This window comes from Saccopteryx leptura, chromosome 7 (assembly GCF_036850995.1).
Source record: "Saccopteryx leptura isolate mSacLep1 chromosome 7, mSacLep1_pri_phased_curated, whole genome shotgun sequence".
Taxonomy (NCBI): domain Eukaryota; kingdom Metazoa; phylum Chordata; class Mammalia; order Chiroptera; family Emballonuridae; genus Saccopteryx; species Saccopteryx leptura.
In genome coordinates this window covers 69,243,347-69,271,239 of record NC_089509.1, presented here as the reverse complement: position 1 = coordinate 69,271,239, position 27,893 = coordinate 69,243,347, and the positions used below count along the sequence as shown (strand labels likewise).

Below are 27,893 nucleotides of genomic sequence, written 5' to 3'. Positions count from 1 at the left end.
TCCCATTGAAATACTAGTCAGTTTGTTGATTTCAATTTACTTGTTCTTTATTTTAAATATTGTATTTGTTCCCGTTTTGTTTTTTTACTTTAAAATAAGATATGTGCAGTGTGCATAGGGATTTGTTCATAGTTTTTTTTTATAGCCCGGTCCTCCAATGGTCTGAGGGACAGTGAACTGGCCCCCTGTGTAAAAAGTTTGGGGCCCCCTGTAATCTAGACTCTTCCACAGTAATATAGATCTACATTAGTGTATATCTACATTGTAGTATAGATCTGCTTTGTAGTATACATCTACTTTATTTCTGATTCTACAGGAGAAGCATTGTTCTTTGTTAAAATTTCATTCATCCCTGAGACCAGGGCACTAGGTTTCTATGTTTTATTTTGTGTTCTAGGATTAAGATCTTTTATATTTCAATAAAGTATTAATCTCATGACTTGCAATTTGGGGAAGAAGGAAGGTGGTATTAGGCATAAAATCTAGGTATGTTTTATAATCTCTTTGTTTCTAGAAAAGTAACAAAACTGACCTTTGGCAAGGCCAAATAATATATTGCCCACATTCCTTTAAGGGCTATCTATGCAAGTTCCACAGTGGCACCCATCCATGTTGCCATTTTGTTGACATTAATTATAATAAAGTAGATCATCCATCTATGTGTTGATTTCTTCACTTCATGAACCTGTTTGTCTCTTCTACCCTAGCCATCCATTTCCATAAGCTCATTTCTGGAGTTGGCTATCTAGCAGTAATGCCAGCACTCTGTTACTTTTAAGTATCCCTCTCTTTGCCTACCATTTCATTTCATTCCAGTGATTTACTCTAATATCATCACTGCTAAACATTTTACTCCATTGAGACTGCTTATTTATCTGGACAGCACTAATTTCCCTGTCTACTTGAGATTTAATGGTACACAATAATAGTCATTCTCTTAAAATACTCTAAATTCCCTTGCCTTTCTTCTGCCACATTCACTTGGCAAAGTCCCAACTTTAGTTGCCAGTGAAAATAACTCAGTTGGAGTGACTGGTTTCACTTTAAGTTCAAGATAAAATTAAAACACAAAATTAACACTGCCACCTGACTAGGTGGTGGTGCAGTGGATAGAGCATCAGACTGGGACACAGAGGACCCAGGTTTGAAACAAGTGATGGCCGTCTTGAGCACGAGCTCAAGCTGGTGAGCTTGAGTGCAGGCTCACCAACTTGAGCGTGAGATCATAGACATGACTTCATGGTTGCTGGCTTGAGCCCAGAGGTTGCTGGCTTGAAGTCCAAGGTCACTAGCTTGAAGCCCAAGGCCACTGGCTTGAGCAAGGGGTCACTCACTCTGCTGTAGCCCCCTGGTCAAGGCACATATGAGAGAGCAATCAATGAACAACAAAGGAGACTAAGGAGCTGCAACAAAGAATTAATGCTTCTCATCTCTCTCCCTTCCTGTCTGTCTATCCCTATCTTTCCCTCTTTCTGTCTCTCTGTCACAAAAAAAAATAAATAAATAAAATGTGTTCTGCCCACTACTCACCAGATATTTAGAAAACATAAAACTTCTCATTTCAAAATATGCATACAGTAATTTCCTCCACTAAACATAAAAATACCACTGAGTTAAATAGCCATTATTCTGGCTATGAAGAGACTCATAGCTTTTCTTTTCTTTTTTTTTTTTTTTACAGAGACAGAGATAGACAGGGACAGACAGACAGGAATGGAGAGAGATGAGAAACATCAATCATCAGTTTCTCGTTGCGTGTTGCGACTTCTTAGTTGTTCATTGATTGCTTTCTCACATGTGCCTTGACCGTGGGCCTTCAGCAGACCAAGTAACCCCCTGCTGGAGCCAGCGACCTTGGGTCCAAGCTGGTGAGCTCTTTGCTCAAGCCAGATGAGCCCGCATTCAAGCTGGCGACCTCGGGGTCTCGAACCTGGGTCCTTCCGCATCCCAGTCTGACGCTCTATCCACTGCGCCACCACCTGGTCAGGCCATAGCTTTTCTTCTTAGAAACTTTACTAAGTTTGTACCTGACCTGTGGTTGGCGCAGTGGATAAAGCATCAACCTCTGACATCACTGGTTCAAAGCCCTGGGCTTGCCTGGTCAAGGCACATAGAAGAGTTGATGCTTATTGTTCCTCCTCCCCCTTCTCTCTCTTTCTCTCGCCTCTCTAAAATAAATAAATAATAAAATCTAAAGAAAAATAACCACTAAGTTTTTTTCTTTATCTCATTGAGTTGCTTTTAGATCCAGGAACTAATATTTGGAGGAGTGCTGTGTAATCTTTAAAGTATATATGAATGCAGGTAGTATTCTGAGGAGTAACCAGTTATCTGAACATAAATAGAAAGTTGCTTCTTAGTAGGCATTGATTCTACTTTCATAACTACTAAGCATCCTCTCAGGATACAGGGGTTATGCTGTCCTCAGGCATGGTGGTGAAGAGTGTTTCCTCAGGATTTATGTGGTTTGTTAGGACTAGGAATTTATGAGCCCATTGATATTGCAAAAAGTCCATGTAGGTGGAATAAGTATGAATGTAATTCTACAGAAAGAGATCAGACATTTAGAATAACTAAGAGCCTTCTTGCCACTGAATTGGATCTAATCAACCAAAAAGTGTAAGTAAATAAATAAAGCTAAAGTTGAAATTTTCTTACAGATAATGTTGTATTTTTTAGAACGCTGCAAATGTAAGCCTATTAGAGCTACACAGAAGACCTATTTCCGAAACAATTACAACTATGGTAAGGATAACCTTATAGTTGACCTATAAACTCCTGTATTAAGAAAGGAGAGTGTGTGTGTGTGTGTGTATGTAAATTAGTAGAGCAGTTCAAGCATAAGGTTTAAAAACAAATAAACAAGGACAACTTTCAAGAGCATACCTGTCACAAATAATTAAAATGTCTGATGTGGGCAAAATTCTTCTTCCTTTTAAATTATTGATTGATTGATTGATTTGAGGAAAGAGAGAGATAGAGAAACATTCATTTGTTGTTCCATTTACATATGTATTGGTTGGTTGATTATTATATGTGCCCTGGCAGGGATCAAACCCTCCTTGGTGTTTCGGGACAGTGCTTTAACCAACCGAGCTGCTTGGCCAGGGCCGGGCAAAAATTTTAATAAATCAGTGATTTGAAATGGAAGCATATCAGGCAGCAATGCTGGCATCATACAACCACGTAATTAAGAACACAGAGATACATTTCAAACTAGTGGGAAGGCCTCTTCCTCCCCCACTCCCACCCCAGAGCCTGAGGAGGATTTGAGCATGAGTGGTGCTTTAAGTTCACCTTCACTGTGGTAAACAGAGGGTGGTTAATAGAATTAAGTTTGGTTTCTTCAGTCACTCTGTCTCATGGAAAACACTGACAGAGTTGGAAAGTCACACTTATAAAAAGTTGTTAGTATTCAGTTAGGGAAATGTTCTGTTATCTAGCTTGACCTAGAAATATGACATTCTGATGAAATATTTATTGGAGAACTATCAATTCAAATGTAGCCGACAAACTTAAGTGAAGGAGGAAAAACCTGCTATGTCTGTGCCAGGTAGTGTGCTAATAGGTTTCCATACATAATATAATTTTCTCAGCTGCTCAATGAGACAAAGTATTATTTTATTTTACTAGTGGTTATTAAATCTAAGTTATCCTTTCTTTGATTCATCAGAATGTACCTTTGGGTACTGACATGATTCAGAGTCACAAATGTCAGTTTCCGGTTATTTAGAAGATTCGATAGAGTTTTCCAGTTGATAAAATAAGGAACAAGTTAATATTTGCTGTATTCCATCAGCATTTTATTGTCTCTTTTTCCCTAGCATCTACAAGATTAATAAAGGTCATGTTACTATCTCTGTAAAATACTATTGATACTGAGTCAATGAATAAACATGGCCATTAAGTAGGTTTTTGAAGAAAACTTTATTGTTAAAATGAGAGTTTTATTATTGAATTTACATGCCCTATTTTAACGGCTACAGAACATATACAATGTATTTATTTCTACTTTAATACTTTTGAGAATTAAAATGAGTAAAACTATGTAAGCATAATCTTTGATATCTTTGAAAATACTGTGTATTAAAGGTATAACGTAGAATATTTTTCAATGTAGGTAATTCTCTTTTAAATAAACACACATAGTTTCCCAAGTGTTTCTTCAATGGATTCAATTTTTATTTTTTACTTATTACTCATCCTAAAAGGAATCTAGTTTCTCTTAGCCAATGGTGGACACACTTTCCAAGATTGAGAGGTCGTGTTTATCTAAGAAGTCAAATGCCTGGCTGCTCATCTGAGCGCCCATTCCTCTCCGTATTGGTGTGAAAAATCAAGGGAAAAGGAAGTCTTCATTTTTAAGAGATTGAAAAAGGATATATAAATTTTAAAGTACAATTATACTAAAAACACAAGCATAATAAAAATGTTATCTCAGGAAAAGTTTTAGATGTTTATATTTATTTTACTTAATCAGTTTTTATTTTATCCAACATTCTCAGTGCTGCAGTGGTTGGTGCTGTTATTTTTGTTAAAAGTCAAAATATTAATGGTTACAAGTCATGGAAAGAGATGATCCTCAACAGGGTAGCTGAGTAAGTATTATAACATAAAATGCAATAAAGATCACAATTAATGGGAAGGATAGAATTTCTTTCTTCTAGCCAAATAATAATAACCAGGTTGCCTATAATTTAAGAGTTTTCACTAAAACTTAGAGCTTCTTTGGCTAAGGCTGGTACTCTAATGGTTAAATAGAAGAAAAAAAACCTGAAAAAAACATTTCAAATTCCAAAATGTTGATTTTTATTTTTCTTATCTATCTGTCTATTGAGAAAACAAAGTGGGGGTGGGGATGACTGATATTCATACAAAACCTCTGCTTTCTTCAGAATCAATTCAGGTAAAATCTCTTGAGCTTTAACAAAATTACTTGAATAATAAAGTAAGTCTTGTAGGGAGATATTTATTTTGGAGTGGGTACATGTGCTAAAAATTTCTAATGAAAATAGTAGCCATACTGGGTAAATAAATCATTAGTTTGAGAACATTTGCCCAGTTCACTAATCTCTAATAGCTGATGGATGCTATGGAGCACATTCACATAAACCAGGACACGAAAAAATGTCTGCTAGCTGGAGTCGTGAATTTATCATCGGATTCTGCCCAATGACACGTCAAAAAGGGAAATCTTATCTTTTGTTAAACTACAGAATAGAGAGAACACTGATAGAAAGGGATTCCTCGGCTCACAGGTCACACCAAGCGGGGACAGCTGGGCAGTTAAATTTTGTTGCTGTAAGTTCTACATATTTGAGACATCTAGTTTTCTGAAAATTAAAAGACCTTTGAAACAAAAATGAGGTTTTGTCCTAAAGTTTTTAGAATTAGCAAGTTAATTTCTGTTGTATGTGTGTTGTATTGATGGAATGTTATTAAATAAGTTTCTGTATGAAGACGGGGCATTGATGGGGCTTATTAGCTGGCTTTCTATTTTCATGAATTACTCTTTCCTATTCTCTTGGAATCCAAAAAGCCTAAAATATGTGGGAAGGGACTCAGATGAAAGCGGTTTGTTGATATTTGCCTAAGAGGCTTTTAAAAAGTGGATTCACTTGGGATACGTTGTGCTTTTGTCTGTATAACATCCACGGGTGCTGAACTAGAGCAATGAGGGTGTCAGGGAAGAAGCCGCTGGCTTCTTACAAATTGACATTTTTAGTTGGTAGGCTTTTTCAAAATCCTCCTTAAAAAAATAAAATAAAAAAGCTCATTTACCAGAAGTAGGAATCTTAAGAATTTGGCCCCTCCGAAGGAGAGAAATACAGAAAAGAAGCAGAACTGTACTTGCCAGGTTATGAGTCAAGTGCTTCAGCTTTGCAACTGAATTGATTATTTTTAAGGCAGTTTGTCTTTATATTGAGAAGTGAAATGAACATGTGAGATAAGCTAGGTGTTGGTATATCTATTGAAAAAAGTATGTTAATGCCATTGACATGTTAGGCTGTATTCCACAGCAATGTGAGGGGAAGGAGTGTTGGAGTGTCTGACTACAGAGCAGATGGAGGAAATACGGTCCAGTGGAGGCCGTTTTTACTCAAAAAGAAAATGTAGAATACCTACAGGAAAGTATAAAAGAAAATCTATACCAAAACGAAGGGGAAAAAGGAGCTGATAGTCAAATAGTGAGCTACAATGAGGAAGATGGAAAGATCGCAGAACCAGTTTGGAAACACAGTAGAACAGGACAACTTGACACACTGACGAAACCCTGGGCCTGCCTGGTCAAGGTGCATATGGGAAGCAACTGCTACGAATCGATGCTTCCTGCTTCCCCCGTCACCCCTCCTCTGTCTAAAGAATCAATCACTAAAAAATAAAACACTAATGTGAGACCCCAACTCATTAGAAAATTAATTAATAGACCTGATAAAAGAATACTGACAAGAAAATGAGACATATTTAAGTATCAGGCCTATGTGAAATTAATAAAGTTTAAATTTCTCTTGGCGGCAATTGAAACTGCAGGCACAAATATACACACATTCAAAATGATATTTGCAGGTGTCCCCAAACTACAGCCCACGGGCTGCATGCGGCCCCCTGAGGCCATTTATCTGGCCCCTGCCACACTTCCGGAAGGGGCACCTCTTTCATTGGTGGTCAGTGAGAGGAGCACTGTATGTGGCAGCCCTCCAACGGTCTGAGGGACAGTGAACTGGCCCCCTGTGTAAAAAGTTTGGGGACCCCTGTTTTAGAGGAAAATTATATCAGAATCACCTGACCTTTGGTTACCTAAATGAATTTCTCTCAATGAGCTACATACACATATACGTGCATAGGTACACACAAAACATGTATGTACACAAATTGGAAGGAGATCAGGTTGAACAACAAGGGGACAGGTGTGTGTTACCATGTGTCAGTAGCTACTATCCAAGACAGAAACAACTGTCTGACTTTTCCTCTCCATTCACTGAGCATCAAGTAGAAAAGAATTGACTAGGAAGAAGCCTACTTATTTATCTTTTTTTTTTTTTTCTCTGAAGCTGGAAATGGGGAGAGACAATCAGACAGACTCCCGCATGCGCCCGACCAGGATCCACGCGGCACACCCACCAGGGGCGAAGCTCTGCCCCTCCGGGGCGTTGCTCTGTTGTGACCAGAGCCACTCTAGCGCCTGGGGCAGAGGCCAAGGAGCCATCCCAGCGCCCGGGCCATCTTTGCTCCAATGGAGCCTTGGCTGCGGGAGGGGAAGAGAGAGACAGAGAGGAAGGAGAGGGGGAGGGGTGGAGAAGCAGATGGGCGCTTCTCCTGTGTGCCCTGGCCGGGAATCGAACCTGGGACTTCTGCATGCCAGGCCGACGCTCTACCACTGAGCCAACCGGCCAGGGCCTACTTATCTTTTTTGAATGTAGCACTTACTGTGTATCACATTACTATATTAGCTTTATTGTCTTTTATCCAGTCATTCGGGCTAAAGTTAAAGAGGTAAAGACCAAGTGCCACGATGTGACTGCGGTCGTCGAGGTGAAGGAGATTCTCAAGTCTTCTCTGGTAAACATTCCAAGGGACACCGTTACCCTTTATACCAGCTCTGGCTGCCTGTGCCCTCCACTTAATGTTAATGAGGAGTATATCATCATGGGCTATGAAGACGAGGGACGCTCCAGGTAACTCACTCCTTCAGGGTTCAGAATAACTTCTATGCCTATCCTATCCTTACTGTACTTCTCTAGAGATCTTAACTCTGGGGTTCTTACCTGGGGATCTGCCTACCTTCTAGGGGATTATGGATAGAATTTAGTGGAATCCCTCAATTGCATGTCTCAAATAGAAAGTATATGTGTTCAATCTGTGGGTGTATATTTTTCTGGGGAGAGTGGTCATAGCTTCACTTTTCTTAAGGCTGTGACTCCCAAGTAGTTAAGAACTACTGTTCTAAAACTTGGTCACTCTGTTCTAGAATAAACAGATGAGTCTTTGCAATAATACCTTGTATTTTTTAATAATATGTTTTAATTTTTCAAAATGCTTGCTTTTTACAAAAAAATGCAGATTACTGTTGGTGGAAGGTTCTATTGCTGAAAAATGGAAGGATCGACTTGGTAAAAAAGTTAAGGTAAGCCTCTATTTTATGTTTAAAGTGATGCACAGAAAATAAAAGTAGAAAACCAGCCATTTGGCTGCCCCCACCTCCCACATCACACCTACATTATAGGGAGAAATAAAAGAGAGGTAAAAAGGGGTTTCCAAGTGCTCTATCTTTTACACATGACAGGGTCTCATGTCCATCCCTAACTGCAAGTGAGGCTGGGAAATGTGGTTTTTAGCTGGGCATATTGCTTCCTTGAACAGACTGCAGTTCTGAGAGTCATGGAGGAAACGATGAAAGAATAGGTAGGAAACTACCAATATTTCCCGAATGCATAGACATCAATTTTGATGTACAAGATGCGGCCACATTCATCGGTGTATAGTTCCTTAGAGCAGTAATGTAGCTTTATTTTTAAGCCAGTGTCTCTTATATTCTTGAAATAATTCATTTTTTAAAAGTTACTGTAAATTACCTTTTTAATAGAAGGTTCCATTCTTCTTATTATACTTAACACACTAGTTTCAAAGAAAAATGTGGGAGAGTACGCATAGAGGGGCAAAGAATTGAAAAGGGTGCATGTGCAGTGGGCCGGGTGAGGGGTGGGAAGAGTAGAGATTGTACCAAGCATAATACACCTCGTTCTTCTGTGAGTTTGACAGGCTGGGGAACATTTACAGGGTAAGTGAAACACCCTGGACAGTTTATCTTATACATCTGGTGCTCAACACAGCAAGTACTTTTGAGTACAAGTGACCCACAGAAATGTAGAGGCCATTATTTTGCAGGGAGAAACTGCCTTCCAGTAAGCCTCACCTTGAGGATATTTGTCAAACGTGAGATGTATTCCAAGTTCGAACTTGTGAGAATTCTCTGTTTGTATCTCTTTTCAGTTAGTTTGGTGTTTATTAAAAAGTGGCTTTTCTTCAGTATTTGGAATCTCTTACTGTCTTTTTAATTTAGTTTTCTGCTTCCCAATGCAGAATAGGAATATGTCCTAAATTCCTGTACTAGTTGGAAGAACTTTCAACATCCCTGCTGCAAAGCGTATAACAAGGCTTTTCTTTGGTACCAAAACAATTATCATCATGTAAAGACCCAGGACCTGGCTTGTTTGTCCTGTTTCTTAGTAAAGCAACTTATTTCCTATTGCTTTCTATAGGAGACTCACGCAGAGTTATTACTGTGAATATTTTAGTCTAGATTTAAACATGCTAAAAAAAGAATTAAACCAATAACTTGAACAATTTTTAATTCATATATAGGTACTCGGGACTAAAGTTCTTGAGTGGAAAATGTCTTTTGATTAGAATTTTTGAGAGCTTTAGTTTTCCAGTCAATTTAAGGATAGAAAAAAATGGTTTTATGGAAAATACTTTTTTAAAAGATAAGAGTTGCCCTTTCAATTGATTTTTTTGCTCTCAGTGTATAAATCAAAAGTTAAATAAAGACCTTTGTAATGGTTTTGCCAGGCAAGTGGTTATTTAAGTCTCTGTTATAGTAGGTTGTTTAAATTGAGATATCTGGCCTGACTTGGGGAGTTAAAAATCAAACATTTTTTAAAATATGAAAAACAATAAGATGGTAAAGTGTGCTAAAATGAAGAATTACTTTCGGTATTTGAAAAAAAATGATAATTTATTATGTACTAAGCACTTTATACATTTTTCATCTGTTAATCTTCAGATGTAGTAAGTTTAAGAAACTTTGCATGGTAAGTGATAGATTTGGAATTTGAACTTGGGCAATCTGATACTAACTCCCGGCTTACTCAGAGTGTGGTCCCTGGACCAGCACATTGACATCACCTGGGAGCTTGATAGATATGAAAATCTTGGGTCCTGTTCCAGGTCCACTGAATGAGAATTTGCAAGTTAACAAGACCTATAGGTTATTTTCATATTCATTGAAATTTGACAAGTAGTGCCATAGTCTTCATTCTTTTTTTAAAAAATTTTTTAAAGATTTTATTTACTGATTTAAGAGAGAGGGGGAGAGAGAGAGAGAGACAGAGAGAGAGAGAGAGAGAAAGAGACAGAGATAAAAGTGGGGGGCAGCGGGAAGCATCACCTCATAGTAGTTGCTTCTCGTATGTGCCTTGACCCGGCAAGCCTCGGTTTTCAAATTGGTGACCTCAGCGTTCCAGGTCTACACTTTATCCACTGCACCACCACAGGTCAGGCTGTAGTTTTTGTGTGTGTGTGTGTGTGTGTTTTTTGTGACAGAGACAGAGAGACAAAGAGACAGAGAGAGGGACAGACAGGAAGGGAGAGAGATGAGAAACATCAATTTTTCGTTGCAGCACCTTAGTTGTTCATTGATTGCTTTCTCATATGTACCTTGACCGGGGTGCTACAGCAGAGCCAGTGACCTCTTGCCTAAGCCAGTGACCTTGGGCTCAAGCTGATGAGCCTTGCTTAAACCAGATGAGCCCGCACTTAAGCTGATGACCTCAGGGTTTTGAGCCTGGGTCCTCCGCATCCCAGTCCAATGCTCTATCCACTGCGCCGCTGCCTGGTCAGGCTGTAGTTGTTATTCTTATTCACTACTTATAATATCCACAGTATAACTCCCCTTTAATTTATTATATTACATGTAAACATTTTTTTTTGTTTGTTTGTTTTTAGTGTGAGAGAGAGAAAGAGAGACAGGGACAGACAGACAGGAAGGGAAAGACATGAGAAGCATTAACACATAATTGCAGCACATTAGTTGTTTATTGATTGCTTTCTCATATGTGCCTTGACTAGGGGGCTCCAGCAGAGCGAGTGACCCCTTGCTCAAGCCAGTGACCTTGGGCTTCAAGCCAGTGACCCTGGGCTCAAGCCAATGATCATGGGATCATGTCTATGATCTCATGCTCAAGCCGGTGACCCCGTGCTCAAGCTGGCAACTTTAGGGTTTCAAACCTGGGTCTTCTGCATCCTAGGCTGATACTCTAGCCACAGTGCCACTGCCTGCTCAGGCTATTGCCATTGTTAATATGAAATATTAATAAACTTGATTGTGATTATTAAAAATGTTGACAAAGTCTGCTTTGTAAAACTTAGAATGAGGACAGAAACTTGTCTGTTCTGTTTATTGCCCTTGATAAATATTACTTAGAAAACTATTTTTAAGAGACTATTTCCACCCCAGATTTTTATTTGTTCTTACATGTTATAAGAGAGAAGAATGAAAAATAGCTCTTCCTTCAAATTCTCTATATAGATCTTCTGTTTCTTGACCATCTGTGAATTGCTGGACTAATGTTTGTTATCTCAGGAGATACAGATAGAGATAGTTGTGTCAACATTTACTGATATGGAAATTTTAAGTTTATGGTTTGATATGAAAGTATTATTGATATAGGTGGCCAATTCTGTGCTTTTTAAAATCTGAGAATTATGTTCATATAGCATCAATTTCCTCATTACCCTGGGACATAAAGTTTATATTTTTGTAAAGTAGTAAAATGCTTCCTTCTGAGATCTGACTTTGCCGTCTCCCTCGGCTGTGTGTGTGACCATTTTCTGTTTCAATTTCACAGCGCTGGGATATGAAGCTCCGTCATCTGGGATTGAATAAAAGTGATTCTAGCCATAGTGATTCCACGCAGAGTCAGAAGTCTGGCAGGAGCTCCAACCCCCGGCAAGCACGCAGCTAAATCCTGAAATGCTGAAAGAACATTAGTGGACTTCCAATTAAGACTTGCATTGCTGGACTAGCAAAGGAAAATTGCACTATTGCACGTCATATCTATTATTTTACCATAAAATTTATGTGGTAACTGATATTACTTCTATTTTCTCTTTTGTTTTCTGCTTTTCTCTTCCCTCCCCCACCCCCTTTTTTGTGGTCTGGGTGCAAATCCTTAAATATATTATATGTATTCTATTTCACTAATCATGGGAAAACTGTTCTTTGCAATAATAATAAATTAAACATGTTGATACCAAGGCCTCTTTGCTGCAGTAAATGTTAATTTACTGCTCTGCACCGGGATTGGGAATGCAATATTGGATACCAAGGAGGAAAGCGAAATGAGTTGTACAATACACGGGGGTGATCTAATTACGGCCTCACTTTGCATGCCTTTGGGTATTCTCCTCATGCTTATAAAGTCCTACATGTTTATAAAGGTAAAACAGCACTTTGAAATCAAATACCACATAAGCAAAGCAATCAAGCACCAGGAAGCATTTATGAGCAAAAGATACAAAAGATGAATTATTTTCAAGATTGGCAGGAAGCAAAATAAATAGTGTATGGAGTTGGGGAAAGAACATTTTGCTTGACGGGGAAGCACAATTGAAAACTGTTGGGGTGCTAACAGTAGCATTGGTCTTTTGGCGATACATTTGATTTGTTTATGAATACATATATTAGCATTAGGGAAGAGAATCACAACTGGACATCTGCTATCAGCATAGCTCTGTTTAATTTTAAACAAACCCATTGGGATGACCAAGAAAAGAAAGTAGGTATGTATGTGCACCAGGGTGTTATTTTTAATTTATATAGCTCTATAAAATGCTGTAGTTTGCAGGATGGTAAAGTGTGCAAGGTGTGTGTGTGTGTGTGTGTGTGTGTGTGTGTGCGCATGTGCCCTCAGCTGGACTGAATTACAGGCCTACGCACTGGCCTGTACTTCATCATTTGGATTTGTTCTGTTTAATGCCCAGTAAAATACATCTAGTAAAAGGAATTATCGTTGCCACGAGAGAAGCTACTCTGACTTTTGACCTAAATGCCCCTTCTCGTTACCCAAGCTGCAGCGCGATCCCCAACAACCTGGGGGAACAAAGGGTGCTTTCACTCCCTTCCTTCGGTGGGATTCTTTAGAGCCTGTGCCAATCATTGGAAAGTCCCATTTTTTTTCTTCCATTTTTATGTCTGCGATTAGTAGAACCAAATTTCTAAGCTATGATATGCTGAAAATAAAACACTTAGGAAACAAAATGGTGCTGCGTTTCCTTTTACAAGGATTATCATGGAAGAATAAAATTTATTCCTGAACATGTGTCCTAAAATGATAAATAGTGATTCATCTAAATTTTGTTTTGGAAGTAAGAGAACACCCTAGTCCCAACTCCCAACAATAACAAATTGTAGAAGAAAGAGTTGCCACCTTTGCCTACATGAGGGCTGCAGTTTTCTGTGTTGCCTTGTGCTTGCTTTCAGGTAATTCCACCATCTGCCCATTGGGCTTTATTCTCAGGTGGCTAAAGCAGGGGTGTTTCTATATGTTGCTGTTGTAGCCTTGAAAAAGTGAGCTTGGGTGTCACAGGGTAGCGGAGAAGTGCCACATAGAAGACCTAACTGCATATCAGGATCTCTTGGGGGAGGGGGTTTATGCCTCAATTCAAGGACTGCGGACTGGGAAGGAGTGCTTCTGCATTGCGGTTTTTCTCATGCATTTTTCCTGATAACTATGCAAAGCAGGGCAGACATGGACCAAAGGAGACCAAAAGAAATTGGCTTCTCAAATCCACAGAATGTCATCAACTCTTCCAAAGCACAGTATGGTGAATTTTATGCGATTAAATGTTTTCATGTACAACGAAAGCCACAGATGTTTCCAGCCCCTGCAGTTTTCTTCCCCTTTTTTTGGGGTGTGTGTGTGTGATTTTTGTGTAGAAATTTGACACAAATTATGCTCAGTACATATGTAATTATGATACTTATAAGCAAAAGAGGACCAGGTTCTTAGAGGCAGAGGTGTTTTTTTGTTTGTGTGCTCTTTTCCACCTTCCCTTTTAATGATCTATACAGGCACTCCTGGAGTTCGCTCATCTAATGAGGCTCTGTCAGATATTTGAAAGCCTAAGAGGTCCATGAATAAAGTACATTTGATTTTTCAGTTTGCAATGTCTTTATTAATAAATTATGTGTAGGCCTCTTTTGGGGGATGACAGGATTTTTATCATGATGGTCACATTTCTAATCAGACTATAAAACGTTTTCACTCTGTAATTGCCATAATATAAGTAAGTACATCTCATCAGCGACTCTCTACAGGCTTTTCTAGCAGGTACCAACTTTCAAAGCCACTTAAAATTGAAATATATTTGCATCATTGTCATTAACCTTGAGATCTACAAAGTTGACTTAAAATGTCTTTGGAAAATTATGTTCACCGATTTTAATCTTCCTAAGGAAATAACAAAATGCATGCTGAATAAACTAGTAAAAATTAAAATAACAGCAAATTTGGATTCTCTTCATGGCCATGTAAATATTTTACTGTGTCACATACAGAGTGTAATCTGATTCAGTGCCATATGTTGCACTCACTGAGCATTTGGGGGCGGGGTGGGACAAATCTATGTCCTTCCACATCTGTTACATATTAAGAAGGCAAATACAAAAATTACAATCACTGAGTAAATAGTACTACTTATTGCCTTCTGCAAGAAATTATTAGCTATTATTTTTCGACAAGGAAAATGACTGAAATATAAGTATTTCAAGATTGGTGTTTATTTAGATTGGATTTTAATACTTAGATAATATGGGCATTCAAAAACGTGGTAAAAATGAGAGAGGGGAGAAGTGGAGAAGATGGTGGCTTCTCCTGTGTGCCCTGACCAGGAATTGAACCCAGGACATCCACACACCAGGCTGGCGGGCTACCACTGAGCCAACTGGCCAGGGACAGCTGATTTTCTTTGGATAAAATGCAGACATTATGCATTGCTTCCACTTTGAATGGTGAGTGTTGAGAATTCACGGAGCTATGGAGAAAGAAAGGGCGTGCTCCGGGAAGCTTGTTCAATCCAAAAGGAAAGGGTTTATGGACTGGTGAGAAGGCTGACTCAGAAATGAAAGGGAATGCCAAAAAGAGCTTCCCTCTAACCACAGGGATGTTGAGAGGGATGACACCACTTCTTCTATCATAGTGCTGGGGCTGCTCTTCCAAACAGCCACCGCCCTGTGCACATCATTCAACAGGATGGAGGTTACAATTGTAGAGCTGGATTTTAGGAAACTCTGGGCTATCAGCAAGAGTGGGCTGGGGTGATGTCTGATACTTGGGCTAGCTCTGAAATGGTAAATAGTTTATAAAACAGGGTCAAAATATTGCATATTTACACAGGATGGTAAATAAATCTAATAAATAGAACTCATCAGGTTAACTCGAATGCTTTTAGTTCTACATTGTTTTGGTGACTTGGGTAATCAGAGCTTCCCCGAAATGGGATTCCTGGGTTAGGGCTGAAGAACAGAATTTGAAGTAAATAGTTATGACTTGATGGGGCAAAAGGATAGATGAATCTGGACAAATGCCTACTGAAAATTTCTCTCCCTATGACCTATATCAAGCAATATACATACTAAAGCTTCTTTTAAGAGAACCATAAAGCTTAGAGATATTACACCTACATTTTTTCTCTTTCCCTCTTGGCCATTCTTATCTATTCAGTTTCTCCTCATATTGTTTGGCTAATTAAACACAAGCCTGCAGTAAGTATATTCAGAATTGCTAGAAAATCAAGCAGTAAGCAAATGGGAGGAATTGTCTGCTATTCTTCAGATCCACAAACCAGTCCCCACAGAGCACGCTGGATTCCCATCAGATCAGTTCAGGCAGTCTTGTTCAGAGCTTCGACACACTCAGTACCATCAGCCTGGTACTACGGTGCCCACACTCCCTTTCCCTCACACACAGCACTTTAAGCTTTCCAAACATTCAAAATGGCCCCTTGACCACATCTTGAAATGAGTTTTGAAGTCAGCGTACCTGAATTCCAATTCTCACTCTGCAACTCATTGGCTATTTGGCTTACTCTTTCAGTGTTAAGATCAGAGGAGTTGAGCCAGGCAGAGCCTGTTTAGCTGTGCCTGGAGAGTGGTAGGCCCTTAATAATACTTGCTCTACATTTTACCCTTGAATACTGTCTGTGATATACAGTTCTCAAACAGGGCTCTTGTTGGGCAGATAAAATATATTATGCTCACTTTGTTAAAGATGGCGCTACCCACGTGAGGCCGTCGCCCAGGTGATATTAATGTGTGTTGAGAATCCTTGTAGCCTGGGGCTTGGTTTTGGGATTAAGCCTTTCCCACCCTTTTTGATGTGGGGGGGTACAATCCAATCATGCCTTAGAGAAGTGACTTTGTATTAGAGACTTCCCTATTTTGTATATTGGATTAAAGGTTTGGAATCTACACTATAAAATGGGGGCAGAACAAGAGCTTGTTCTCTTGGTTCCTGGGATGATTAGCATGAGAGAGCAGAGGGAGCAGAGCAGAGAGCAGAAAGAGGCCATGTGGCCAGGAGAAGCAGCCAAGATGGCGGAGTGCTGAGTGAGATGCCAGTTTGTGCAGAGTTTGTATCTGGGATAAGGAAGGAGATGGGGAACTGAGGAGAATAAGGCTGGTGAGTTAGAAACCTTTGATTCTAGGAAACTCGGATAAGTCAGTGGCTTTGTGAGCACTGAATGTGAGTGGGTTTTGGAGCCCAGTGTGTGTTTTACTTGCCCGCTGGGTGCAAGCTAGAATTAAAGACTATGGCCCACCAGTTTTTGGCTCCGTTGTTTCTTTACCGACTGTCCGAATCCAATGCGAACCTGCATGAGCTGGGCTGCTCTGATGGTAGCCTTGGCTTCTGGCTTTACAGCTCTAGTGAGTGCTTCCCCACCCAAGAAGAAAAAGTGGCTTCCAAAGGATCCTACTCCCCGAACTCTTTTTTTCTCCTCCATCTTTAAGATGGCAGACTCAAAAATTCTCCCAAACCATCCTCAAGTTGCAAATTGAAACTTTTTTCCTTTTCTTCCTCTAGCAGGGCAGATGTGCTTAGAAAAATGCATGATCAGGAGACCCAACGAATACTCCTTTGATTTTTAAAAAGATGAGATTCTGGAAAAACTATATAGTACTCAATTCTACAAAATGTACTTTGTATAATTTGTATCACTGATACAAATTTGTTTTACTCCAAATATTATGATTTATCTTGAAAATAAAAAACCCCAAAATATTTCTCCAACCACTTTTAAATATGAAAGATGATAAACCTATAGAACCCTTGATATCTTCATACTGGTTACTTTCATAGAGATGGCAACTTCCAAATTAATTTCCTTAATAGCCTTTGAACTTTTCAGCGAAGTTGGGCTTTTATGTGTTACTATTATCCAGTATAAGCAATAGGTTATTTCACATAAAGAAGCAAAGCAAGTAAAAACCATTTTCTCTTAACGTTGTTGGTAAAAGTTTGGCTTCCCAAAAGGAGAGACCACTTGCAAAGCTATGTGTTCTCATTACGAGCTAAATTTTGTCCGGGGAGCTTCCTGGTGTTTTTGTTTCACAGGGAGTTCCAAAAGTACTAAAATTATATTGAGACAAAGTGTTTATGTTTTAAAAATGCGGGCTCTGCATTCCAGGCTACACACTGAGGGTTCTCTAAACAGAGGCAGCTTTTACTGAAATTGGGAAACAAGAACTCACAAAGGCTCGGACTAGTACATAATGGAAAAATAGAAGATAACCAAAGAGCCAGCTGAAAAAGAGAACAGCCCAATCCAGGGGTTGGCAAACTCTTCTGGGAAGGGTTGCATGGTAAATATATATATTTAAGGCTTTATGCCCCATACAGACTGTTACAAGTTCTGCTTTTGAGGCTTAAAAGCAAACATTGACAATAGAGACATGAATGAATGTGGTGTTGTTCCAATAAAGGTTTATTTACAAAAAGAGAAGCAGCCCTGAGGCTGTAGTTTGCCTAGTTTTGCAGGTCTGATCAAATGTTCGATAACTAGTTAGAATTATTTTTATCATTTGTTGGATTTAATGAAACAGGTGGTTGTGGAGGCTTAGAGACTTAACTACTAAGAAAGGTTAGACCTGTGCTTAAATAGGACTTTGACTAAAATTTTACATTAGAGATTTAATCTTTCTGATCAGATGTTGTTCTCTTCAGGAATCTGCTTAAAATGCAAGGTCTTAGGAAATATTTCAAGTCACCATTTTGTTAGTCTCAATTAAGCAACTAGCAGAATACATAGTTCCTAGAGTAGAGAAGAGGGGATTAAAGGGGACAGCCATGAAAGGGAGGTGTTAATCTTCCCCCAATTGATCAATTATTCATAGAATCCATCTGACCACCCAATAATATTCCTACAAAGGCACATTCTTTAGGAATAAAGTCTTGCATGAATGAGTGTTCAAACCAGACAGAGTATCACTTTGTTCTCCCATTCAACAAAAACCTATTTTGTCATAAGGCTCAGTACTAGGAATTGAAGAGCAGGAGTGAAATAGGGTAATCCAGCCAGAAAAACTTACATATAATACAAGATGGTAGAATCTACAAAAGAAGCAAGAACAAAGGGTAATTCTTTAAAAAAGTCCTTCCACCTGCTGGTCTCAGTTTTCTCTTGTCTTCTCTTCCGTCCTATTTATTCTAGTTTGCTGTAGTGAAATGTGTTCCTTGTGCTATTTACCACTTATTTTTAAAGATGGTGTGACAGTAATAGTAAAAACTATAAATATGATTGGTATTTGTCATTTTTAAAACCTTACTTACTTTTTTCTATTATTAATTTTAATGGGGTGACATCGACAAATCAGGGTACATATGTTCAGAGAAAACATCTCTAGGTTATTTTGACATTTGATTATGCTGCATTCCCATCACCCAAAGAACAATTCTCTTCCATCACCTTCTAACTGGTTTTCTTTATACTTTTTGCTATTTTCTTAACATTTCCTTTAGAGTTGCTAAAAAAAAAAAGATAGTAGGAAGTGTTGTTTATGCACTAAAACGCTCTTGTATGTTTAACCCATTCACCATAAACTTGATTTACAACAGCTTTCCTTGCTTGATGAATCCCACATGCCCCATAATTTAAACATCTTAATACACCTCTCACTGGAGTGTCTTTTTATTTGACTGTAAATTGATTCTGAAATTGCTCCCAGTCAGAAGTTTGTGTTTGATATACTGTAGCTTAGAGTTGCATGTGGTCACACTAAGGTTCAATCTGTAAAGTATAAGATCAAAGTTTAATTGCCACCATAACTAATCTAGGTCAGGTTAATTTAACCCTAAAAAATACACTCCAGCTGACTGTTTAACCTGCCACAGATAAATGAATGGTGTCTATCCTGAGCCACTCAACTATGGAATGCACTTTGTTCATATACCTACAAAAGTATCTTTAGTTCATTTCTGGATTTTGTGTGATTTCTTCATTTTTGAGGACTTTGAGGGATTTTCAGTGGAACACAGACAAGATTTTTGTATCATTCTAGACCTGAAAGCAACCCCACTAACTTATCTAGTCCAAGTAAAACCAAATATAAAACCATGTAAGATAGTAAGGATGGTATATCATCTAGCCCACTCAAAAGTAATATGCTGGAAGACATTTAAGGATCTTCATTTGTAGCTTGTTCTAGAATTTAATCATTATTCCTGCTATTGGCAAGTTATACTCGGGTTTTTATGCATGAAAATGTGAAATTACATGAATATTTAGCTGTAATTATAAAAGTTGTGCTTTCTTTTCCCTCTAAAGGACTTGTTCAACACTTTATATTTAGCCAAATTTGAAAGTATTCCAGACAAGGTTGAATATCATTTTAGTAAGTCATTAAATTTCAAGTCCTATTTTTCTTTTTCTTTTTCTTTCTTTCTTTTTCTTTTTTTGGTTCAAGCACAAGGAGTTATGTTAGCTCCAAATATGCCTGGGTTGAGGTGTCAGCCCTTCTTGGAGACAAACTCCAGGTCCTATTCCTGACCCCCTTCTCAAGGCCACAGCCTGGAGAGCGGAACATGTCTTGCAGTGATGAAGACAGGCTGACTAACAAAAACATGAATGAATGAGGCAACAGGTGTACAAATGTATCCAAAACATAGGCCTGAGCTCAGAAAGAGTTGAGGGCTCCAGAGAAGACGCTGGCACCCTGGCCCCTGTCTAATGTCGCCATACCCAGAAGCCATGTGGAAGCTTCTCTTCCAAAACCCAGAAGATGGTGATTTTGACCTAAGTAACCAGGCCAACCCTTCTGGACAACTGCTTTTTTGTCTCTGAAATTAGGCCGTGGCCTTAAAAATTCCTGAGGCTTGGAGTAGATAGAGAGGGCATTACAATTCCTTCCTTTGCACCAGGAATCATGCCATGCTGTAAACTTCTTACCAAGGGAAAAAGAGAAGAAAAACAAGCCTGCTTTAATGGCATGCACATTTAAATTGTAAAATGGTTCTTTACATTTATTCTGCACTGTTATTCTCAAAGGGCTCTTCATCCCTCCCGGGCAAGTCTTTACTGAGTGCTACTGTGCCAGATGCTATGTTTGGCAATGTGTTCTTGCCTGCTACCTGCCCTGCTTGGATGTACAGTCTGATGCAGGAGGTGGACAAGACAAGTGACAAATTGTGAGGAGTCTAAGGAGGATAAACAGGATGCAATAATAGCAACCATCAGGGGTGCAGCAGTGCAGGTGTAGGCCAAAAGGACCTGCTGAAATGGGTCGTCATGGAGGCAAAATCACCATGAAGTGAATGAGGCTTAGCTTCAGGATCCTTCACTTGTCCCAGCCTCTTTGAAGATCCTCAGAGCCCCCTGATCATGTATTTCTGTAAAATTTGCATATTTAAGATTTAAAAAATTATATATTTTTCAGTAAAAGCTTCCTTCAAGTGTCTCAACTTCAGGGCTCACAAAATCTGGATTCATGCCTGGGAGTTAGGGAAAATTTGTCTGAGGAAGGCACATTTTGGTTGATTCCAATAGGATAAAAAGGAGCCTGCCATGCTTGAGGTGGGAGAGCGGTCCAGGTGGGCACTGGAAACTCATGGAGCTGGAAGTTGCTTAGGCACTGGAAGCACCTGTGGACGGAGTAGAATGGGGAGTGAAGAGAGAGGTAGGAGTTAAGTCTGGAGAAGTTAGCAGGGGCAAACAAGTAGGGTCATGGTGGCCATACAGTGGAATTTGGTTTGTATCAAAGTGATATGCAAAACCATGTCAAGGAAAAGAATGATGTGATCAGATTTTTAAAGGATTACTCAGGCTCTATGAAAAGAATTGATATGAGATTTGGAGCATGATTAGAGAAAGGGGGCTGTGGCAATATTCTAGGTTATAGACAGCTGGTGGTGCTTTGGAATAGAGTGGTGCAGTGGTTATGGGGGGGAAATAGATATATTTAAGGTACATATTAGATTTTGAAATCATAGAATTAGCTGATGAGTTGTAAGTAGGGAGTTGGGGAGAGTATAATGTCAAAGACGACCCAAGTAATTTTCTGATTTGAGCCACTGGATTGATGGTAGTGCTACTTACCAGGGTAGGGAAGGACTAGAAAAAGCAAAAAGTTGGGTGGGTAAGTTGTGGGGAAATAAAAGTCTCTGATTTAGTTATATTAAGTTTGAGATATTTATTTGTTGCTTAACAGTAAGATGTTGAATAGGCAGTCAGATATATAAGGCTGGAACTCAGATAAAAGCTGTAGGCAAAAATTTGAGTGTAACCAACATATATTTGGTAAATGTAACATATTTTTAAACTATATAAGGTTCTTATTTCTGTTTTTTCCTACTGGTTCTTTTTTTTTGAGGGGAGGTTAATAGTTGTTATTATTTCCTCTCTGCTTATCGGTCTTTTTAGGCTTTCTACTTCTTCATACTGGTTCTTTATTAAATAATTTAATCAATACAGGACATAGTCTCTACACTGGATTAAATAGAAATCCTCAATTGAAGAGTTACATTCATATGGAACTATAAGATACTTAACAAAAAGATGTTGGGGGTTAGGCAGAAGAACTGCCAGAGAGTTGCAATAATCATAAAAAGTTGTATTAGGAAAATCTAGGAGGGCATTTATTAACATTATAATGGATAAGACTTTATGTGTATACGTAAATACAATGTACGTCAATGCTGACATTCCTCTGAAGGTGATGTAAAAGCAGGATTACAGGATTAGATGTGATTCTTCACCATTTAATCCCACTCCAGTGTGCAGGAATGAATTAGGCATGTGACATATGCACAACATCTTAACAAATCAGACTTTAACTTTGCTATCAGTTAGTTTACATTTCTTAGTGGGTTGTGAGAAACAATTATATGACCATCACTGAATTACTCCAATCAGTGAACAGACCAGGCTTTGAAAGCATACACAAAATGTGGCTAACATTGTGTTTGCTTGTGGATTAAAACCTGGACTTTAAGAGGCTTCAGTTAGAAGTTGTTTCCCCAGAGTTAAATGCATACCTTTTGCAAATAAGCAAAGAAAACAAGTACTGGCTAATTTGGCTCTGAAATTTCATCCAACTGAAAGTTCTAAGTGTCAACTCTAATCAAGGACTACCTGAGGGTTTAGGATTCTGACAAATCCATATTTGTGTGTAGTGTCTATAGCATCAGAGTCAATTTCAAAGAGCTATGAAATGGAGATACTGTATTATAACAGGAATTGTAAGGGGGAAGTAATTTGTTAAGCAGGTCTTTCAAAAAATTCTCATCGTCCTGGCCGGATAGCTTGGTTGATTGAATCGCTGTCCCAAAGCATAGAGGTTGCCAGTTCTATCTCCGGTCAGAGCACATACAGGAACAGGTCGATGTTCCTGTCTCTCTCTCCCTTCCTCTCATGCCAAAATCAATAAATAAAAAATAAAAAATATTAAAAAAAAATTCTCATCTTTTCTTTAAGGAATATATAAGGTCTACCGGAAAGTTCTGTCCGTTTCTATCACAAGTTTCGACATGTAAGCACATGTTTATTTGGCGCATGTGTGCCTCTCTATTTCTATCACTTAATGTATATACTGACATAGCAAATTAACTGAAACAAAGTTGATTCACGTTAGTCTTATGTGTGAAGCGATAGTGTACCCATGGCTACTGATAAAGTTCATTTACGCCGCTGTAATTTTTACGAATTTCAAGAAGGAAGAAATGCTACAGAAGCATGTCTGTCGCATCCACCATATTCCCCGGACTTAGCACCCTCCGACTATCACTTGTTTTTGTCCTTACAAAATTTTTTGAAGGGCAGAAAATTCAAAAATGAAGAAGATATCAAGCACTGGTTCAATTTTTCGCATCAAAAGATAAAACATTTTTCAAAAATGGGATATACAAATTGCCCTCACGCTGGCAAGAAATCATGAATAATAATGGCAATTATATTATTTAATAAAGTTTATTGACGGTAAGAAAAATTTGTATTTTGTTTTATTCCAAAAACGGACAGAACTTTCCGGTAGATCTTATATATAGATTAGTATACATATCAGTAGTTGCAAATGCAGTAAAAGTTGCATAATTCTTAAACAATTTCATTCATTGATTAGTATTTTCAAAAATACCCAGGTATTTACCTAACTTTGGAGTTCAGGAAGAAGATCATTAGGCTGCAAAGGAAGTTTCTTAGGAAATGACATCTGTAGCTATGCTACATGAAGAATACCAGAGTCCACTCGGCATTCAACTCTTATTTTCCATGAGCGAATTTTGTATGAATTAGTTCATATCTTATTTTAGAATCCCTTTCTTCAGATTTTTCTTTTTACAAGAGTTGATCTAGGAGTTTTTATCTTATCTTTATAGACTTCTGTCCTCTACTTCCCTCACGCACACAATTCCTGAAATAGTTATTTTGAAGCCTGGCGTTTGACTAGAACTCTAATTTAGAAGAAAAAAACGGTAGGCACGAGGCAGGAAGCAGAAAATGATAAACACAACAGGCAAGCCAACATAACTTTAGGGGTGGACGTGACACTTGGGTTACTTGACAGTAGAGGGTTAAACCGTAAAAAGTACAAGATAAAACATTTTAGAGAAGTAGGAAAGCAGGCAAAATATAATAGGATTACGGTGGAATGAGACCTTGGTGATAGTGCTGGAAAGAAAGGTAATACAGTCTCAAATTCTGCCCACTGTAGAATTTTTTAGAATGTAAACTAAAAAGGGCAGGTAGAACAGCCACCTCAAACTGTTTTCTTGTGAGGTTACAGCCTTGACATCTCTGCCTCCAACTCAGACTTCTGTAGCCATCAGCCAATAGTGATGCCCAAAGTCAAACCTAAGTCATTAAAAAGTAAGGTGGCCAGTCATCCTCCTTTAGGGAGGGTAGTCCTTCTTTTGTAAGTTCCGTCCTCTCTCGAAAAGTGTTCTCCTTTTTGATATGGAAAGACTAATCTGTAAATGTTCATATTTGATTGATGCAAAGTCGATCCATTGTGTGTGATGTGACTTATTTGTATTTGACATGACGATTCGTCAAGGATCAGTACAGTGTGGTGAGACACGATTGTGAGACGCATGCGCTCCGCACAGGAGACCTTGAGAGAGTGCATGGTGTACCGAGCACGCAAATGGCTTTGTGTACTTCTTACTGAAACAAGACATAGCACATTGTAGACTCACAATTTTTTTGAGAAAGAATTATTTCTTTCTCAAGGAATATTCAATCATAGATAGGTAAGCACAATTAACATTTTATTAATTCATTATCTATTTAATAATTTCCAAATATGTATAATTTTATTTACAAGTATTTTCCTGAAATTCGAGTTTTAAAGTGGAAATCTAACATCAAACCATATCTATTAATAATGCATCTTGATTAAATAGTTGCATAAAACAGACTTTTCTAATTAGAAAATGATAAATACACCTGAATATCACTCCAAATTAGTGGTTTTGTTTGATTTTTTTCTTCTTCCATTTTTCTGAAGCTGGAAACAGGGAGAGACAGTCAGACAGACTCCCGCATGCGCCCGACTGGGATCCACCCGGCACGCCCGCCAGGGGCGACGCTCTGCCCACCAGGGGGCGATGCTCTGCCCATCCTGAGCGTTGCCATGTTGCGACCAGAGCCACTCTAGCGCCTGAGGCAGAGGCCACAGAGCCATCCCCAGCGCCCGGGCCATCTTTTGCTCCAATGGAGCCTTGGCTGCGGGAGGGGAAGAGAGAGACAGAGAGGAAAGCGCGGCGGAGGGGTGGAGAAGCAAATGGGCGCTTCTCCTGTGTGCCCTGGCCGGGAATCGAACCCGGGTCCTCCGCACGTTAGGCCAACGCTCTACCGCTGAGCCAACCGGCCAGGGCCTGTTTGATATTTAGTTTTACTAAATGAGTACTTTATTCTAAAATTATTATTAAAAATTAATAGGCATGTAAGCATAATTATAATAAAAATATTACAAATGTTTTAATTATGCATTTATCATATTACAGTGTATTATTGTTGCAATGAATAAAATGTCTCTTTTATTTATGAATTGTTTTCTTCAGTTTGTTTTTGTCCTTTTTTTCATTGTAAAAAAGTTGGTCACCTTATTAAGAAGTCAACAATGCCTAGGGTTAACTCTGAAAAGTGACTCATTCTTCCTTCTGGTCTGATAATGCTGCTTCAGGTGATACACGCTGCTGTAGCCCCTCTCATGGATGAACTCCTGAAGATTCAGTAGTCACCTTGGAGTTCTGACAGGTATTTCAGGGGACAGGTGCCATGTGGCTCTAGAGAGCTGCCGCTGACCCAGCAGAATGTGGAGCATCTGCCTGGGAACTGCCCCTGGATCAGGCTTCCAGGGCCGGATTCCACCCCAGCAGCTCCTCCTATTCTGCCCCGCTGGCAGTCTCAGCTTACTTACATTGTGCACTGTGTGGGTTGTCTCTTACCAGCTACAATTCAACTACCACGAGCTACTAAACAATTCATTACACTGTGGCTATCCAAAATCTCACTGTCGACTGCATTATTCCTAAAATGCTCTTATATGACACTTATTCTGTTTGCCTTTCTATGGTTAAAAAAGAGCACTTTTTATTAATAGAAAAGCTTGAATGAATGTAAGGTCTTTATCTCACTGTTGCCAAGTGTGGCTTTTGTTAAAGCCTAAAGAGTGAGAAAATGGATCGCTTTTAATCAGCCACTAATGTCAAATAGCTTAAGTTTGTGAGTCTCTACAAGATTAATTTAACCTTGGGAAAACTAGCTAGTCTTTTCCGTATCCATCGTATTCTCTAGTAGAAGCACAAGATAAATTTATAGCAGCTAATTTTGCCCTTGCTTCACATGTTAATCAAGTTTATTGTATGTGAAGTGTGGTTGACCCTGCCTCTTCCAGTCCGCAGCTGCTTTGGCATGCTAATTGAATTGTCAACAATAAACACAGGGAAGGAGGCACTTTAAGCTACCATTTTACGCCACAAAACCTTCACTTAAAGGCTGCCTGCTGTTTCTCCCAAATATGCATGAAAAGCAATTAAGGAAAGTCTTGTATAACTGTAGTCTGCTAAATCAAGGATAAACTGTATGTTGGAACTAACAAAAGACACACAAAACACTTGCAAATCTTCTCAGGACCAAACTGAGTGCAATGGTGCTTGTAAGAATGCGTGGCCCAACTAATGGAAAAACACTTAACGAAAAGTTCAATTGCCCTGTTGCCTTTTTGCCCTATAAACTGGTGTCTAGCCTTAGCATGAGAAAGCTAGCTGAATGCTTATTCTACCCAGGCAGAGACAAAATGAACCAGATATGAACCAGTCTAATAACTTTACCAGTCCTGGGCCAACTATTAACGCTCAGAACTTATACTGAATGAATACACACCTCTTTGTTATTTCTAATTGTGGTGGTGAAAAGGTTACTCAATTCCCATACGAGATGGTACAAAGGACATTGTACCAACACAAGAGCTCCATTTGACACCCCTGGAAGGAAGGGGCTGCAGACGGATAGGCTGAATTAAAAAAAAATAAAGGTTGCATTTGCTGTTATGTTGACATAAACTTAACTTACCAGGTTTTTAATTGTGTGAAGTTATTCTCTCATTACTAATAGGTTACAATTTTGACGTATATTTTACCATTTAAAATTATTTATAAACTGTTCTAAGCTCTAAATCTCACCTCAGTTTGAGGTGTTATGAAATAATACCTGGGATAAAATACCTATGAGATTTCTTTTACCTCTATTGCTGTTCCTTGCTGGTAGAGTGTGTGTAACAGGTTCATCCACGTTAACCCAGCAAGGGCCACAGAAAATAGCCCGTAGAATCTGGAGGCATATTTAAAGTTGCTGGTCAACATTTTCTAAAACTAAGAGTTTAAAAATGCTAAAAATAAAAGCTTGAAGCCTGCTAAAACAGAATAAACTTAGAAAAGCATTCATCATGAAAACAGAGATCGTAAAACTACATTTAAAAATTGAAGGTAAATAACTTACATTCTTAGTTTGACAAGCACATACTAAAAATATATGCAAGTTTTAAATTTCTGATTTATCAAAATTTTTAAATTAACATTATGTTATAGAAGGCCAGAATTTGTGGGAGGTGTATATGTACGTATATGTGTGTGTGGTGTATATGTATAATAATGTATATAAATATATGTATATGGCTATTTATTAGCAGTGAAAATATTTTCACCAGTTGATTCCAATTGATCCTTGATTATGTGTTTCAGATTAGGGTATGATTAGCCTGATCTGTGATGGCGCAGTGGATAAAGCATCAACCTGGAATGCTAAGGTCAACTCTGGGCTTGCCTGGTTAAGGCACATATGGGAGTTGATGCTTCCTGCTCCTTCCCCTTCCCTCCCTGTCTCTGTCTCTGTCTGTCTGTCTGTCCTTCTCTCTCTCTAAAATGGATAAATAAAATCTTTAAAATAAATGCCTGACCTATGGTGGCACAGTGGATAAAGCTTCAACCCGGAACGCTGAGGTTGCTGGTTCAAATCCCTGGGATTGCCTGGCCAATCCACATACAGGAAGCAACTACTACAAGTAGATGCTTCCTGCTTCTCCCCCCTCATTCTCTCCCCTCCCCGCTCCAAAAATCAATAAA

The 27,893-nt window shown here is 38.8% G+C and overlaps 1 protein-coding gene and 1 non-coding gene across 2 annotated transcripts in view; one reads left to right on the top strand and one right to left on the bottom strand.

The window, feature by feature from the left end:
• Nucleotides 1–12,447, top strand: part of FRZB (frizzled related protein) — a 32,154-nt gene extending 19,707 nt beyond the window's left edge. Inside the window, exons 3-6 of the mRNA XM_066346099.1 lie at nt 2,680–2,745; nt 7,472–7,676; nt 8,062–8,125; nt 11,628–12,447. Coding sequence (XP_066202196.1) covers nt 2,680–2,745; nt 7,472–7,676; nt 8,062–8,125; nt 11,628–11,744 — 452 coding nt within the window. The 3' untranslated portion in view covers nt 11,745–12,447. The remainder of the gene's footprint in view (nt 1–2,679; nt 2,746–7,471; nt 7,677–8,061; nt 8,126–11,627) is intronic.
• Nucleotides 12,448–25,069: 12,622 nt separating this feature from the next.
• Nucleotides 25,070–25,145, bottom strand: TRNAV-AAC (transfer RNA valine (anticodon AAC)). Its single transcript has one exon. It is a non-coding gene; the product is annotated as a tRNA-Val (tRNA).
• Between the last annotated feature and the right edge of the window lie 2,748 nt (nt 25,146–27,893).